The sequence below is a fragment of the Penaeus vannamei genome, chromosome 16, assembly GCF_042767895.1.
Source record: "Penaeus vannamei isolate JL-2024 chromosome 16, ASM4276789v1, whole genome shotgun sequence".
Classification (NCBI taxonomy): Eukaryota; Metazoa; Arthropoda; class Malacostraca; order Decapoda; family Penaeidae; genus Penaeus; species Penaeus vannamei.
The window spans coordinates 36,924,507-36,942,006 of record NC_091564.1 but is presented as its reverse complement, the minus strand read 5'-3'; the positions used below and the strand labels follow the sequence as shown (position 1 = coordinate 36,942,006).

General features: G+C 38.4%; 2 protein-coding genes across 2 annotated transcripts; both read right to left on the bottom strand.

Annotated features, from left to right (window-relative positions):
- Positions 1-3,481: 3,481 nt before the first annotated feature.
- LOC113825772 (uncharacterized) lies at positions 3,482-4,423 on the bottom strand. Its single transcript, XM_027378604.2, has one exon. It carries the CDS (start codon positions 4,271-4,273, stop codon positions 3,551-3,553), a length of 723 nt encoding a protein of 240 aa, XP_027234405.2. The 5' UTR covers positions 4,274-4,423; the 3' UTR covers positions 3,482-3,550.
- A 6,586-nt stretch (positions 4,424-11,009) lies between these two features.
- On the bottom strand, positions 11,010-17,060 carry Pgk (phosphoglycerate kinase). Its single transcript, XM_027378608.2, has 9 exons — positions 16,896-17,060; positions 16,204-16,343; positions 15,557-15,765; positions 15,236-15,435; positions 14,673-14,811; positions 14,123-14,257; positions 13,322-13,443; positions 11,764-11,963; positions 11,010-11,550 (listed from the first exon to the last, which is right to left on the bottom strand). Exons 1-9 carry the CDS (start codon positions 16,955-16,957, stop codon positions 11,510-11,512), a joined length of 1,248 nt encoding a protein of 415 aa, XP_027234409.2. The 5' UTR covers positions 16,958-17,060; the 3' UTR covers positions 11,010-11,509.
- Positions 17,061-17,500: the final 440 nt, after the last annotated feature.

Genomic DNA, 17,500 nt, shown 5'->3' with positions numbered 1-17,500 from the left:
TAAGAAGTACTCTGAAGAAAGGAATGTGGAGAGAAATATTCCTCAACAAGTTCTGTTATTCTATCATCTAAATTGAATACAAATACAGATTAAAAACAGTTAAAAATAAAAAGAAACAAAGAAAGAGATAAGAAACACTCGATCATAATCTTTACTTTGCAATCCTCATGAACTGCCCTTCCACACACACGGACAAATAGGGTGAAGAAGCATCATGAAGGAAAAAAATATGCAGGCAGATAGACTATCTTAGAAAATAAAAATAAATCGATGCCCGGTATCGTGGTTATATATGAACATATATGTATATATACTGTACATATGCAATACATATAAATGATTTTGTATATATATATATATATATATATATATATATATATATATATATATATATATATATATATATATATATATATATGTATGTATGTATGACATAACTTGCTTTGGTTTTGCAACATAACCAAACCGGTTGAAGGCAACACTCAACCTTCAATCGACCGTAATCTGCTGCCGTAAAACGTGTCCAATTCCTGAGCTGCACCGATAATGAAATATATATTATACTATGTGCTAAAACACTATATTTAGGGGGGAAATATGTAAATATATTTATTAGGAAAGTTTAAGCGTGCATTTGACGACACTGTGTTCAATGTGAAATGCATACATCATGCTATAACTTCTGAGAGGTTCTGAAATTTAAAAAAATGGAATATAAAACAGAGAACATTTTGTGAGTTCTATATTCAAAAGAAATTCTCGTATATTTTTTCATGATACAAGAAATATTACTACTGAATATGTAACATTGAAGTATAGGATGAGATAAAACATAAAAACAATGAAAGATTTCTTTGAGTATTTCTTGTAATACATTCACGCAGATACTGTATGAATATAACATTCTAGTTTTTGAAAGCTTATGAAATCTAAAAATCAAATTCACGAATCGACGAAACATTTTATTGTTCCTCGTTCGACATTTTTGAGACCTCCATTTTTCCCCTTTTCCCACGTAACTTATGCCTTTTCCAAAAATGTCAGAAGTCAGTTCATGAATCGCACAGTGATTCAGAAATGCCCCTGATTGTGGCATGAAAGCTGAAAGTCTTTTGAAGTCAGAGTTGGTCCCACTCTAACAGAACGATGTTCTTGAAGCAGCGGTTCTCACACAGGGTAAATAACCCCCTGGGTAGAGGGAAGCACTTTATAGGGTGAGGACTGGTACTTTCTAAATTAATGGTTAAATTAATTATGATTAATAAAGAACGAATAAAGGAATAAGTGAATAAATTCATTAACAATAAAGTCGTAAATAAACTGATAGGACAACTTCAAGATTTGAGATTAATTTCTGTCACATAAAATGAGTAAAAAAATAATTCCTTCGCATATTTTTCTTTCCTAAAACTTCACATAACTGCAGGATGATGTGTCAAGGCAAGATCCTTTCCCCCCGTTTTGGACCTCACCATTGGGATGTCTGTACTCACAGCTGAGTCGACTGAGAGGGACATTACACACACACACACACACACACACATATAATGCCATTCCTCCTTTTCTCAAATCTCTTTTGAGGAAAATATGTTCAACTGCTGATGACAGGAACGATAAAAAAAAAAATAAAAAAAAAAAACAATATGGATACTGTAAACAAGTTTATTTACTTTTTTTTTTTTTTTGTATGTATGAATAAGACGCGAACAATCAATCGCAATGCATCAGCTGATTGGTGTAAACAGAGACTTGGCGAATCGGAGCAATTCAGTGCCCAATGTGAGTTGCCAGATTTTCCTTTCCTGTGCCTGACAATGGTCGTTTCGTGTTACGCTAGATGTTAGGTGTGTGCGGAAGAGAAAGAGATAATGAAGAATACGGAGGGAGAGTAAGAGAGAGGCAGAGATTGAGAGAGAGAAAAAAAAGAATCATGTTTCAGTCTATCAGAAATGCTTTGATTACAGGTAGGGGTCCTCAGTATCTCTCTCTCTCTCTCTCTCTCTCTCTCTCTCTCTCTCTCTCTCTCTCTCTCTCTCTCTCTATATATATATATATATATATATATATATATATATATATATATATATATGTCGTCCCTCTCAGTCGAGTCAGCTTTTAGCACTGACATACTAAATGGCGAGGTCAAAGTCGACTCAGCTGTGAATGAGTATTGGTATGCTGACATCGGCGCCACCTTACCACATCATCCTGCGGCCAAGTACGACAGCGGTTCCGAAACCTTTTGCCTTCGTTACCCCGACAGTGTTGAGATGGACCGCCATCATCCTAAATCAGTATTTCTCAACCGTTTTTACACTCCTAAGAAAAAATTTAATTTATAGGTTATTTAAGGATAAAGAAGGTGTGTTTATACTAAATTTGTTCAACAAAAGAAATATTCTTTTTCATTTTCTAATATGTTAACAAAAATCAATCATATAGACAAGAAAACATGTCCCAGATTATTTGAATAAACCCTACAAAAAATAATCACTTGCCTGAAATACCTACACATACAAATCAAAGAAGTAACTTTAAAACGTTTATATAAATGAATTTTTAAAATTCAATGGCTCTTTTCTTCCTATTTCTTGACTATGGGTAATGAATATATTAATTGCTTGTCTTCAAGATGGACACTTCTCGCAACCCTTGGAATGGTAACTCATACCCCCAGGGGGAGCGATCACCCCTGGTTGGGAAACCCTGTTCTAAACCTATTCTTTTTCAGCTAAATGAAGTCTAAGGAAAGAAAAATATGCGAAGGTTTGATTCATTACCTGTTTTATATGTAAGATTTTTTTTTTTTAACGTGTGAAAAATATCAGTTTATTTACTTCTGTATTATTAATGAATTATTCGTTCTTCATTATCCGTTTACTCCAAAGAACCATTACTTTAGGAAGTACCCGTCACCCCCAGCAACGGCTTCCCTCCACCCAGGGGGTATTTACCCTGTGAGAGAGCCGCCGCTTTAAGAACATGTCCCGACGTCCTCTTAGAAGTGGGACGAACCCTGACTTCAAAAGACTCAGCCACCGGTTCTTCTGACTACTGACATTCTTGGTAAGGGCAGAGTTTTCATGTTACGTGGGGTAAGGGGGGGGGGATGGGTCTCAAAAGTAGTTGAACCAGGAATAATAAAATGTTTCGTCGATTCGTGAATGTTTTATTTTTTTCATTTCAGAAGATTTCGAAAACTAGAATATGTTTTATTTATACAATATGTAGACTCTCGTGTGTGTGAATTAATTTCGGAATAGATATTCAAAGAAATCATATTTTACATTTTTCTTGTCTATACATAGTCTTTCATGAATTATGGAAAAATAGATGACAAATCTTTATATGTAGGAACCACAAAATATATTTTTTGTGGATTAAAGAATCGCTCAGATAAAACATGAGGCATGTATCTATTTCACATGAACACAGTATATATATAGTTTCTGCTTGAGCACCAAATAATTTGAATATGTTCCATTTCGGTGGACAAATACTTGAACGAGATCCTGTCGGTTGAAGGTTGAGTTGCGGGTCGGGTCGGTTCCTAGCTGTGGACGGCGGGGCTGAACACGAAGTTCCCTCCCACGCTGGGCCTCCTCACGCACGCGCACGCCACCGCCAGTTCTTCCACGTCCAACACGTGAATGTTGGGTCCCCGACGAACCCACACGGGGATGTGGCGGGTCACTGGCACGCACTGGTGTCCGTCCCTGGAGCACTGGGATCCCCCGCACGTGCACACGGCCTCCAGCACCACCGCCGGGGAGTACATGGGCGGCAGGTCCCGGGCCACGTAGTGGGTGGGACAGTCTCCGATCAGCTCGGAAATGTGGATCCAGTCGGGGCGCAGCTGAAGCTCGGGTTTGATGTGGTTCTCGTGCAGGTTGGAGTCGAGCGCGGAACAGTTGATTCCGCGGTGGAGCATCTGGGACGTGTGCACGATGGGCAACGGCACCGCCTTGTACTCGGACCTGGAGGCGGCCTCCACCTCCTGCTCCGAGTAGTGCTGAAGGAGGCCGGGGATCAGCTCGTCCAGCTGCCGCTTGCTTTGAGGCCGATGTCGGATGTACGACCAGGGGCCTTGCTGTGGCGCCTGGCGTCCCTCCGACGGACGCCCGGCCACGTCGAGAGGAGGGCGGAAGGCCGAAGTGAGCGAGGGGAAGCCCAGTTGGAGGGCGAGCGAGGAGCGGAGAGGGACGAGCACCAGAAGGAGGAGGACGAGAGGCAGCGCCAGCTGGGACAGGACGGGAGCTGTGCGAAGCGCCATGGTTGACAAGTGGGAGTCGAGGGGAGCTGATCGCCTTATATACCAACCTCCGCAAGCAGACCACGTGCGCGAACATTATGTAATTAGCTGGCCGATTATTTCTAACAAGATGGAGATGAAGTAATATCATGATAAAGTAATATCATAAGCAGCGTGTGAATAATAAGCAGAGACCTCAAAAACCCACACATAGCAGATGTTACGCGAAATTAAAGGAAGTACTTAGATCAGTATATTCCCCAAAAAGTTTTTTTCCCCATGTACCCTCCTTGTGTATGAAATAGCTAGCGAAAATGGAGAATAACGGTAAAATGTTTATAAATGTACATAATCCTTTTTTTCTCAAAATGGTCTCTGTCAAGTTATGAATAATTTCACTTCACGAAGAGATAAAGTCTAACACATAGGTGATCAAAAACTACTTAAAACCCCCCTCCCCCCACCAACTTCCCACCCACCCTAAAATCCCAGACATTTTCAAAACCTGTTAGACGTAACTTTTATAATGGTAACTTTATATTTTTTCACACATCCTAACAAGGTTTCATCAACTATTAAAATCGTTAACAGGCGGTGCTTGCGCCTCTATATCAGCGTGAATAATTCTTTAGGTCAGTGGTTCTCTCAATTTTTTTTTTTTTTTTTTTTTTGTATCGTTACCCCCGTCTGTATATACTCCTTGGCAGATCACTTATTTCTTTAGTCTTTATTTTATTTCTAAAATAATAATGATAATAAATAAGTAGATAAATAAATAAAAAATAAGAAAACAGGTGGGAATAATTGGTTATTTTGAGCATTTAGTCTGAAGACATTACGTTGCATTTTTTAAAATTGATTATACACACCTTAATGATTTATTAGTACATGTATTTACATATCTATCTATCTATCTCACTCTCTCTCTCTCTCTCTCTTTCTATATATATATATATATATATATATATATATATATATATATATATATATATATATATATATATATATATATATATATATTCATTTATTTATTTATATATTTATTTATTTATTTATTTATATTTATGTATATATATATATATATATATATATATATATATATATATATATATATATATATATATATATATGTATATGTATTTATGCATACATATTCTGAATGCACTTCTTGGGGGGATCGACCGTCATCGATCCAATGACGTCATTGATCCATTGACGTCATCGATCCATAAGGTCGTGGCGTTGTTGTGAATGAAGAGATATGGTCGTCTGTATTACCTTTGTTTACAACTGTGGCCTCTATGGGGGGGGGCTGGTGGTAATGTTTTGCATATCCACAATGATGTATATAGTTGAATATGTATAGATTGATGGGTGTGTGTTTGTGTTTGTGTGTTTGTGTGTATGCGTGCGTGTGTGTGTGTATGTGCTCCCACATTTCAATGAAAATTAATTGTTTAATTAATTGTTTTGCCCTATATTTACGAAATGACAAACCTTATTTGTTATATTGGTAGTAATGCCGTGTGTAAAGAAAAGAATAGATATCATGTTCTCAACATACAAAAAGTTGATAAAGAATAATAATATGAAAATGTTACGATTAGTAAAAAAAAAAAAAAAAAAAAAAAAAAAAACGATTTTTTTCGCCACACTATCGTAATGAAGTAGCACTCCACAGATGTATATATCATGTTGTATATTCTTCCACCGAAAGTATACTATCCGTATTTCACAATCTATTTCCTACCTCTCTGTTGAACACTATATCTTTTTTTTTGTCAATGTATCTGTAGCGACTTTCTCAATTATTCCATCACCATATTTTCCTTCTAAACTTCATTTTTTGTATTAATTCTTTCACAATTTGCTGTTTTTTTCATTAATTTCGTTACTGTTGATGTGTGTATAGGACACATTTGAGAGAGATAAGAGAGGAAGAGAGAGAGAGAGAGAGAGAGAGAGAGAGAGAGAGAGAGAGAGAGAGAGAGAGAGAGAGAGAGAGAGAGAGAGAGAGAGAGAGACGGGGGAAGAGATGAAGGGAGAGAGAGTGAGAGGGGAGAAGAGAAAGAATGTGAGGTGAGAGAGAGAGAGAGAGAGAGAGAGAGAGAGAGAGAGAGAGAGAGAGAGAGAGAGAGAGAGAGAGAGAGAGAGAGAGAGAGAGAGAGAGAGAGAGAGGGAGGGAGGGAGGGAGGGAGGGAAGGAAGGAGAGAGGGAGAGAGGGAGGGAGAGAGAAAGAAAGAAAGAAAGAAAGAGAGAGAGCGAGAGAGAGAGAGAGAGAGAGAGAGAGAGAGAGAGAGTGAGAGAGAGAGAGAGAGAGAGAGAGAGAGAGAGAGAGAGAAAGAGAGAGAGAGAGAGAGAGAGAGAGAGAGAGAGAGAGAGAGAGAGAGAGAGAGAGAGAGAGAGAGAGAGAGAGAGAGAGAGAGAGAGAGAGAGAGAGAGAGACGGGGGGAGGGAGAGAGGAAGAGAGAAAATATGAGGAAGAAAGGGAAAGAGAGTGAGAGGGGGGGAAGAGAAGGTTGTGAGGAAGAGAGAGAGAGAGAGAGAGAGAGAGAGAGAGAGAGAGAGAGAGAGAGAGAGAGAGAGAGGGAGGGAGGGAGGGAGGGAGGGAGGGAGGGAGGGAGGGAGGGAGGGAGGGAGGGAGGGAGGGAGCGAGGGAGGGAGGAGAGAGAGAGAGAGAGAGAGAGAGAGAGAGAGAGAGAGAGAGAGAGAGAGAGAGAGAGAGAGAGAGAGAGAGAGAGAGAGAGAGAGAGAGAGAGAGAGAGAGAGAGAGAGAGTGAGTGAGTGAGAGAGAGGAAGAGAGGGACGGGGGGGAGAGGAAGAGAGAGAATATGAGGAAGAAAGGGAGAGAGAGTGAGAGGGGGGGAAGAGAAAGAATGTGTGTGTGTGTGTGTGATCGATAGACAGACAAACAAACACAGACAGAGACAATGAACGAGAAAAGTGTGCGCAAGGAGGAACAGCAAAGGAGACCAAAGAAAACGAGACAGAGAGAGGCTAGACTAATTTAAACAGAAACAGCCTGGGAATGATGAGGACATGACAAATATAACATTTGTGAATTGCTATCTGATTAAAGGACTGAAGATACTGCTGCGATGGAAATTGTACAAACAAAACAGATACTAAAAAATAAAGGACTTTGAAGTTGTATGCGTAAATTACGGTTTCGCGGAATTTTTGAGAAAAGTTATTAAGCCATTGTGAGCAATGAATTCAACTGCTTGATTTGGTGGTAATCACTTTCATTGAATTAGGAAGTTAATATTCTCTCTTTAATACTTGATGGACGTATGTTTCTGCACACGGGCTTTGGAGTAATAAAAAAGTGAAGAAAAGTGAAAAGGTTAAAAAATTGAAAAAGTATAAAAAATTGCTTTATCATAAAGATCCCTGACATATTATTTTAACTATATTTAAGGTTTTATTGGAACCTTGCCTTTGGTTCATTACGAAATATTTCATACATTTCGACATATTAGTTTCCGTAAAACTTAATTAAACCTTTAATCAAGTATAGATTCATGTGTTCTATCTTTGGAGTATTTTTAAGTCTGGTTGGTATTAGGAGGAGGAAGAGGAGGAGGAGAAAGGAGGAAGAGGAGGAGGAAAAGTTGGAATAGGAGGAAAAAGAAAAAAAGGAGGAGGAGGAGGGAAGGCAGGAAGAGAAGGAGGAAGAGGAGGAAGAAGAAGAAAAGGAGGAGGGAAGACAGGAGGAGAAGAAGGAGAAAGAGGAGAAAAAAGAAAAAAGGAGGAGAGGGGAGGGAAGGGAGGAGGAGAAGGAGGAAGAGGAGGAGGAAAAGTTGGAAGAGGAGGAAGAAGAAAAAAGGAGGAGGAGAAGAAGGAGGAACAGGAGGAGAAGTTGGAAGAGAAGGAAGAACAAAAACAGGTGGAGAAGGGAGGAGGAGGAGGAGGAGAAGGAATAGGAGGAAAGAAGAAGAGGAAGAAAGAGAAAAAAGAGGAGGAGGGGGGGAGAGGAAAAGAGAGAGAACAAAAAGATACAGAGGGAAAAATAAGGGGAAGAAGAAACATACGGAGAAGGAGGAGGAGGAGGAGAAGAAGGAGGAGGGGAAAAGAGAATATAGAAAATACAGAGGAAAGATAAGGGGAAGAAGAAAAAGCAGGAGGAGGAGAAGAAGAATGGTGAGGAGGAAGAAGAGGAGAAGGAGGAGGGGAAGAAGAAGAAGAAGGAGAAGGAGGAAGAAAAGGAAAAGGAGGAGGAGGAAGGGAAGAATGAAGATGAGGAGGAGGGGTAAGTGGAGGAGTAGGGAAAGGAGAGAGAAGAGGAGGAGGAGATGGGAGGAATAAAGAAAAGAAGAACAACTACAGAGAGAACAGGAACAAAGGGAGGAAGAAGCAGTATCAGGAAATGATGAAAGAAGAAAGGACAAGGAGAAGAAAAAAAAGAAGAATAGAAAAGAAAGAAAAGTAAGAAGGATAAAGAAAAAAATATGGATTGATTTATTCGAATATGAATTAATGATAGAAAAAATTACTAAGATTTATTATATATATATATATATATATATATATATATATATATATTGTTTTATGGGATCATGGTCTCGTAGTTAAATCGTTTTTTGATAAATATTATCAGGTAACCACAGACTCGACCAATACCGGCCATCATAATGATTTTATTCAACATGCAATCGAATATGATTGCTATTTCGATACAGCTTGCAATCAACAAAGGAAAAGTTATAAGTGAATGAACAGTGTGAGCTTTTCAGACTAAGGTTCCAGAGCACCTTTTACTACTATGGAAAATTTTAACGTTTCCGAGACTGGAATATCAGGGCCAACTATGGAATCCAAGTCTCACTTAAGATCTAATATTTACTAGAACAGATTCAAAGAGCTTTCACCAATAAGATTGACAGCAGGACAGCACCAACTCAAGATTTTTCTCGTTAAAATGACGGAGAGAAAGATACTTCATCATTATTTATGTCTGGAAGATCGCTGGAACCTTGACACCGGATCCAAAAGTGATAAAAGAGGGGGAGGGGGGGGTTAAGATAAGACTCTCACCTTGGTAGGGCAGAAAGTGTTATCTTTCTGGTTTAAGTGTTCAAAATGTGTAAAATCAAAGTTTCTTAATTCATGGGTCATGACTGTTTCATTTTTGCCCAAAGATTCTTCATAAACGCTACTCAGTGCTCTGTGTTTAAAGGACAGTTATGCATAGTTGAATTCAGTAACAGACGAACGGCCAAAAAGTGGAATTGAAAGTCCGAAGGCTGAATCAAAGTCTGTCACTCATGAAGTTCAGTCCATAGCAGCTGAAAGGCGATGGACAATTCCCCAGGATAACCCTAGCATGAGCCACTCATAAGTATCTTGCCTAAACGTAACAAAAGTGAAGAAGACCTAATTTTCACTGTGGACCGCCAAACACAAGCAAATGCAACAAAACCTCCTTGACTTCGGGTAAGGTTCCCACAACACTTCTATACGATTTTCAACGTCGAAGTTGTATTGGGTATACACTTTTGGAGTTCTGGACGAAGATGTGCGAATTGGGTTGTTATTACGCAATTTAGTTTTTGCAAATGATCAACCTAAAGTTTATCGTATCTACTGTGCACCAAGATCGATCCAAGACGATGTTTGCTTTTGGTAAAAACATTATCAGTGATAAAGTGCGTCGAAATCGAAGGTGAATTTTTAATAAAATAACCAAATTAACAAAAATTAAGCATCTATGATCTTTTTAACTCCTGATTACTATATCCAAGGTTATTAAGTGTCAGATTTATTTTCTCCATTTTCATTCATGTCTATTTACTAAGCTCTCTTAAATCAGATAAATCAAATAACAGATACATGAAATCTTTATCCTATAATAATTTTCAAAGAAAACGGGTGGAAAAATTTGTTTCTCAGAAAATGTAAATTCACAGGAGAGACTTCTTTCCTTTTTTTAGATTTCTGATTTCTTTAGTGGAAGAACAAGGGTGACAGGAAAGGTTTTTAACAACACATTGATTGTATAAAAAATGACAACCTGAAGACCTATATATGTTGGAGAGAGAGAGAGAGAGAGAGAGAGAGAGAGAGAGAGAGAGAGAGAGAGAGAGAGAGAGAGAGAGAGAGAGAGAGAGAGAGAGAGACAGAGAGAGAGAGAGAGAGAGAGAGAGAGAGAGAGAGAGAAAGAAAGAGAGAGAGAGAAAAAAATAAATAAATGAGTATTTGACACGGATTAAAGATTGCCATTATTGTTCAATTTATACAATATGAATGAGAAACATTTCTGTCAAGATTAATTTAAAATCAAATTCATATCATTGCTTTTTTCATAAATTTACAATTAGATGTCAGTATCTCCAGTTTTAAGCAACCACAGCCCCTAAGTAGGAGAAATGGCAAACCATAGTATCAATGAGCAAGTTTAGTTTGAAATGTGAAAATCAGTGATTTATTTTTAGTATAATGCACTTTTTTATGACAGGCAGTCCATCTTTATCATTCAAGTCATCTATATTTATAAATTTATTGATGGAACTTGACAAGCAAATGATGCACCTGGAAGATATTGCAGATACATTTCCCAAGACTCCCACAATAATCTAGTAAATTTCCTATTTCCATAGGATGGTTGCAAGATGTTATTTCTTCTGAATATAAAGTACGTCTACTAAATCTGATACAAAGCAGAGCAAAAAATCCGAGCCTAATCATTTTTTACACCTGTAGTGAGGCCACATTATTCTTTCTAATTACTGTATATGGATCTAAATAAACTGCAGCAGAGTACCTTATCATTTATTTTGTCTTGGAAATTATAATGGTCAAAATATATATATTGAGACATAATTTAAATTAAATCAATGATCATTACTCAATGTTTCAGTCCATTTTTTTATTCAAAATTCTTTTTTTTTTAATAACTGTAAAGCCATTCATATTTTAAGGTACATGTATACATAGCATATGTATTACAGGAACTGGACTACAGTTGACAATTCTTCACAAACAATTACTAAAAACATGTAATACTGTATTCCAACGGAGACTAGAAATAAATATCTTTAGATTTAGAAAAAGTCATCACAATAATACAACAGTCTTACACTATACAGTCCACATAATTTACATTTCAGTCCCTAAGAAATGGAAGTGTTTTATACATATATGTAATCTGACTTTTCTGATGTCAAATTTAATGCAACACTTATTTTCCAGTGGTTTTCCAGTCTATAACTTAAAAGTAAACATTTATCATTTGATACAAGAATCTGTCAACAATTCTTAAGCATCTGTGAGTGCTGCCACTCCAGGCAGAGTCTTTCCTGAAATTGGAAGATAGGAAATAAGTTAGTAAAACGCCCCCAAAAATTAGTTTATAGTCATCTGGGTATATTTGGCACACATATCGAACTAGGAGCATTATTGGCTACATAACTTTGTAAAATATATGAAGTCTATCTTTATTTCAGAGTATATCAAATCAATGTTTATTTCAGAGTACTAATTTTAATTTTCACTGCAAGTGATAGACATACCTTCCAGGAGCTCAAGAGAGGCACCACCACCGGTAGACACATGGGACACTTTGTCCTCAGTTCCCCACTTTGCACAGCAAGTGGCCGTGTCACCACCACCAATAATGGTTGTGGCGCCTGCCTTGGTCACATCTACTACCATATCCATGACAGCCTTGGTGCCATTGGCAAACTTGTCAAATTCAAATACACCACAGGGTCTGCAAGAAATACAGAATAAGGGGAGGTGGGAGCAGAAATGCCTGTATTCATGTTAAAACGTTCCTTTTTTTCCTTGTACAATGAAACTAATTTGGTGATCTCTGTAAAACATAATTCCAAATATAATACCTTTCTGAAAGAAATCAGAAAGAAATCCATCCATTTCAAAACAAGTCATTCCTTTCAAATAAAAAAAATAATTTAAAAAAATGGATGAAGGTAACATAGATGAATGCATATATGATTAAAAGTAAAATCAGATTTCATCAAAATTAACATTGTGAATAAGAACCGAAAATAACAAAGACGAATCAATTAAATACAAAACATAAAGAGGTCTACCGGGTACAAATCTTGTCAGAAATTTTACAGTAAAATTGGCACAAATGAATAAGACCTAATATATTGGTGATCCAATTATCTATCATTACTGGTCATGAATTAGATGCTGATGAATGGACCAAATTTTGCCTACTGGATCTAATTGCAACATTTTTCGTGCAGGATGCAATCAAGTGGGTTATTTTAATACCCAAATAGATTAACTTTTACATGACTAATTACAAAGTGAGGACTAAAGTTAAGAGAAACTGAAAGACAGTATATGAAGGGAGAGAGTGGACAGAGGATGGGAGGGGAGAGGGGATGAAGACGAAAGGAGAAAAGAGAGAGGATGGAGGAGAAAAGCGACAAGAGATGGGAAGAAGGTCAGGAGAGAGGAAATCAGAGCAATGAAGTGGACGAGGGAGTGGTGAGTGGGGAGTGGGAAGAGGAGAGAAAAGAGAGGAGAGAGATGAAAGTGGACAAGGGAGTGGGAGTGGGAGTGAGGAGAGGGGAGAGGAAATAATAAGAAAAAAAAAGGAAGGGAGAGGAAAGAGAAAAAAGGGAATGGAGGGAGTGGAGTGGAAGGAGAAGAGAGAAGAGAGAGGAGGGAGGAAAGAGGGAGGAGGCAGAGGAGGGAGGAGGGAGTGGAGTGGAAGGAGAAGAGAGAAGAGAGAGGAGAGAGGAAAGAGGGAGGAGGCAGAGGAGGGAGGAGGCAGAGGAGGAAAAGGAGGAAAAGGGGAATGAACAAAAGGTGTATAGATTGGGATGAGAAGGGCAAGGTAAGGGGGAAGAAAAAAGAATAAGAATGAAACAAAACAAAAAAGGAAAGAAAACAAAAAACAAAAAACAAAAAAACAAAAAATAATAATAATAATAATAAATAACTAAATAATAATAACAAAAATAATAATAAATAACTAAATAATAATAACAAAAATAATAACAATAACAATACCAATAAACTTTCAAAGGAAAAAAAACTGTAAAAGGAGACACAACAGAAAAAGAACCGCTAAAAAAAAGTCTCTCTCACCCGTTCCAGACAATAGTCTTAGCCCCAGACACAGCCGTCTTGAAGATCTTGACAGACTCTGGTCCACAGTCCAGTCCCATCCATCCAGCTGGAATGCCTTCAGCGGCTGTTGCAGCACCAACCTGAGGAAGGAGTTTTAGCCTCGGGTAAGATTTAGCAGGAGAGGTGTGTTTATATATACAAGTGAGTGAGGAGAGGGAGGAGGAGAGGGGAGAGGGGTGTGTGTGTGTGTGTGTGTGTGTGTGTGTGTGTGTGTGTGTGTGTGTGTGTGTGTGTGTGTGTGTGTGTGTGTGCGTGTGTGTGTGTGTGTGTGTGTGTGTGTGTGTGTGTGTGTGTGCGTGCGTATGCGTGTACGTGTGTGTGTATGTGGGTGTGTGTAGGTATGTGTGTGTGTGTAGGTATGTGTGTGTGTGTAGGTATGTGTGTGTGTGTAGGCATGTGTGTGTGTGTACGTGTGCGTGTCTGTGTAGGTGTGTGTGTGTGTGTAGGTGTGTGTGTGTGTGTGTGTGTGTGTGTGTGTGTGTGTGTGTGTGTGTGTGTGTGTGTGTGTGTGTGTGTATGTGTGTGTATGTGTGTGTATGTGTGTGTATGTGTATGTATGTGTGTGTATGTATGTGTATGTATGTGTATGTATGTGTATGTATGTGTATGTATGTGTGTGTGTGTGTGTGTGTGTGTGTGTGTGTGTGTGTGTGTGTGTGTGTGTGTGTGTGTGTGTGTGTGTGTGTGTGTGTGTGTGTGTGTGTGTGTGTGTACATTCAAGCATGAGACACCCAGATATTGAAAAAGTACTGAACTTACATTTGCATTTTCATCAAACTTGTCCGCTGTCACAAAATCAACCGGGAAGTGCAATTTGACGTTCTTCTCCTGAGCCTTTGCGATCAATTTGTCCACAATCTTGGCACCTTCCTCATCATACAGAGAGGTTCCAATCTGCGGGAATGAAGGAAAAGTAGCTTATAAAGAATGAATTCTTATTAAGAACTGTAATTAAGACGAGACATGCACTCAAGACTCCTACGCACAAATCACATATAATTCTCTAAAACCACTGACTACGGGTACTGTGCACTATACAAGGAAAACTCTACCCATATACCCTAGGTTTTTACAACAATAAAAGAATACACCATCTTGCTATGCTCATTAAACTAACCATAAATAATACAAGATGTCTAAATAATCCTAAATAAAAGTAGCAAGCTCTATAATAAATGTACCAAATCAAAGACTTTCCAAAGACTCTCATTTAGCCATATACTGTCAGATGTACTTTTCCATCAGAAAGTTGCCGTCCCTTTGACAACATAAACTATTACCAAAGAGTGGCGTATTTTGTATGCCTCACCTCCATGTTCTTTGTGACCTTGAGGAATGTGAAGGCCATGCCACCAACAATCATCATCTCGTTCACGCGGTCCAACATGTTCTCGATCAGCTGGATCTTATCCTTGACCTTGGCTCCACCCAGGATAGCAAGGAAGGGCCTGTTGAGAGCAATTTGGATCCATTTAGTAAATATAACTTAAAACAATAAATATGAAGCTTATCTAGAAATTGTTGAGCTACAATCCAAAAAAATTTAGTACTATCATGCTTATGTAACAATCATAAATTATCTTGTGCAAATTTGGATATACTTTTCTTTATACATACTATTTCTTTAATATTTCATTTGATATTCCAAGTACTTATTTAAAAGTGTAGAGATTGAAAAATAGTGTTACTTTTATGATGCATCCTACTGTAAATAATCATCTAATATCACATGAACTTTTTATATCACTGATAAAATAACTTCCTTTTCAGAAAAAAATATTGAATTAAATTCCATAAAATACAGATTAAAAAAACTAACAAAATGTATATTAATCATACCACTAAATCTCTTTATATAACAAGGACACATACCTCTCTGGGCTTTCCAGGGCTTTGGCAAAATATGTAAGTTCTTTCTTGAGCAAGAAACCTGAGGCCCGCTTCTCAAAGCCCTCCCCAACCATGGAGGAGTGAGCACGGTGGGCAGTTCCGAAGGCATCATTCACATACAAATCTCCAAGTTTCCGCAAAGAGGTACGGAATTCTGCCACTTTGGCAGGGTCAGCTTTTACCTGCCAGAGCATTAAACATTCTAAAAAAAAAAAAAAAAGTTTTCTTTTCCTGAACTATTATCAGTAACTAAATACACAAGATACAAATTATAAAACTTTAAAAATTATCAGAATACCATACCTTAGCACCGGATGCATCTACACCCTTGCCCTCCTCCTCTACGTGGAATCTAAGGTTCTCAAGGAGGATGACAGAGCCGGCGGGAGGATCAGCACAAGCAGCTTCGACCTCGGCACCAACGCAGTCAGGGAGGAAAGTGACATCTTTGCCCAGAAGCTTCTTCAGTTCCTCAGCCACGGGAGCCAGAGTGAACTTCATGTTTTTGTTACCTGTGAACAAGGTTTTGTTAGTATTAGATGTATTTCACAAATGGTAAAATAATCTACAATATAAATCTCCACTGATTGACAGAAATCAGTTATACTGATGAAAACTGTTGGCCGCTACATCACTATTGACGTCTTGAAAAGGAGTTTCAAAATTCAAAACTTACAAACATCAAAAATATAGCAATGGCAGAAAATCTTGCCATCTACAAATAATGGGCATATCACAAAGCTTGTAAAGCAAATTACCAACAACTTTCCAAACTCTTCAAAGGCCCAAAAAATGATTACACTACAACAATAATAAAAAGCTAAAATCTCATTCAGATTATCTGAAACTCTGCAAATTTATTACAAAGACCAGTCCTCCCAATCCATACTCCTAAATCCGAAACAGAAAATCAATGACCAGCGCATTCTTCCCAGTCATTCCATTCTCACCATCAGGTCTGCCAAGGTGAGAGCAAAGGACGACACTCTTGGCATTCTTGTCCAGGGCATACTTGATGGTGTCAAGGGCAGCAACAATGCGCTGGTTGTTCGTGATCTTTCCGTCCTTCTGTGGGACATTGAAGTCGACTCTGAAAAATAGAAAATACATATTCATAAACAATCATAAATTAGACAGATAGTTAGACTGATTCATAGAGATACAGATATACATAGATACATAGACAGACTGACAAACATAGACACTGGCATAAAAAGAGACAGAGAGACAGACAGACTGACAATGCTCACACTTACACTCACATACACAAACATACACACGCACACACAGACAGAGAGACAGACACATAATATATGATACATAAGATATGGTGTCCTACTTAAAACAACCAAGGCAAAAACTGGGAAATGTTGCAACGACAATTGCAGTTTTGTGGAAAATCAATAAGCCATTTTGTTTTACAAATACCACCTCTAGACAGTAATGACATGCAGCAACCATTAATAAGTATCAGTCAATTACACGCAAATCAACCCTGGAACTTTGAAAATACATAAGAAAGTGAGTAATAGAACCCAGTAATTTCCCCGACGATTGAGCAAGACACCGGAAAATTACACCGTTGCGTGTCCCTCTCATAAAAGAAAAACACTTTGACATCAATTCCTCTCTTAAAACTCACCTCATAAACACCCTCTTGCCAGCGAGGTCTAGTTTATCAATGCTGAGCTTGTTAAGAGCCATTGTTGCTTCGTTGCACAGAGGCTGTCAGGTCACGAGAGGTCGAGATGTCTGCTTGCTCCGTCCGTCACCGTCCGGCTGGCGATTCCCCGGCGAGGCGCTGAGGCTAGGGAGGGAAGCTAGGGAAGTTCCCCCGCAGCTCGGACTGGTGCGGGAGAAGCGAGAGAAATTCCCCCCGCCGTTCCTTGGTGGTATGAGGAAATAGTTGTTTTTTTCGGTTGGTTACGGGTAGTATTTTGGTTTATTTGGAGGGTCTCGTTTTATCTTTTGTTCAAGTTAGTGTATTTATATTTGTTGTATTGATTGTACCGTTGGTTGTCATCGATGAGGGGAATTTTCTGATAAGTATGTAGATCTCGGATCAATATTTCACTACCTATGACATGTGGCTTATAGTTTACATTTCTTTGTCTTAACTTACTTCTTAGATCATTTAGACGCACAGTCCGCTTCAAGAATTAATATTTCATGTTAATTTGCCTTCGAGAATATTCCCCTAGATCCTCAGATATTTCCCCCAAAACAGTTGCAAGATCAGCTGGGCGG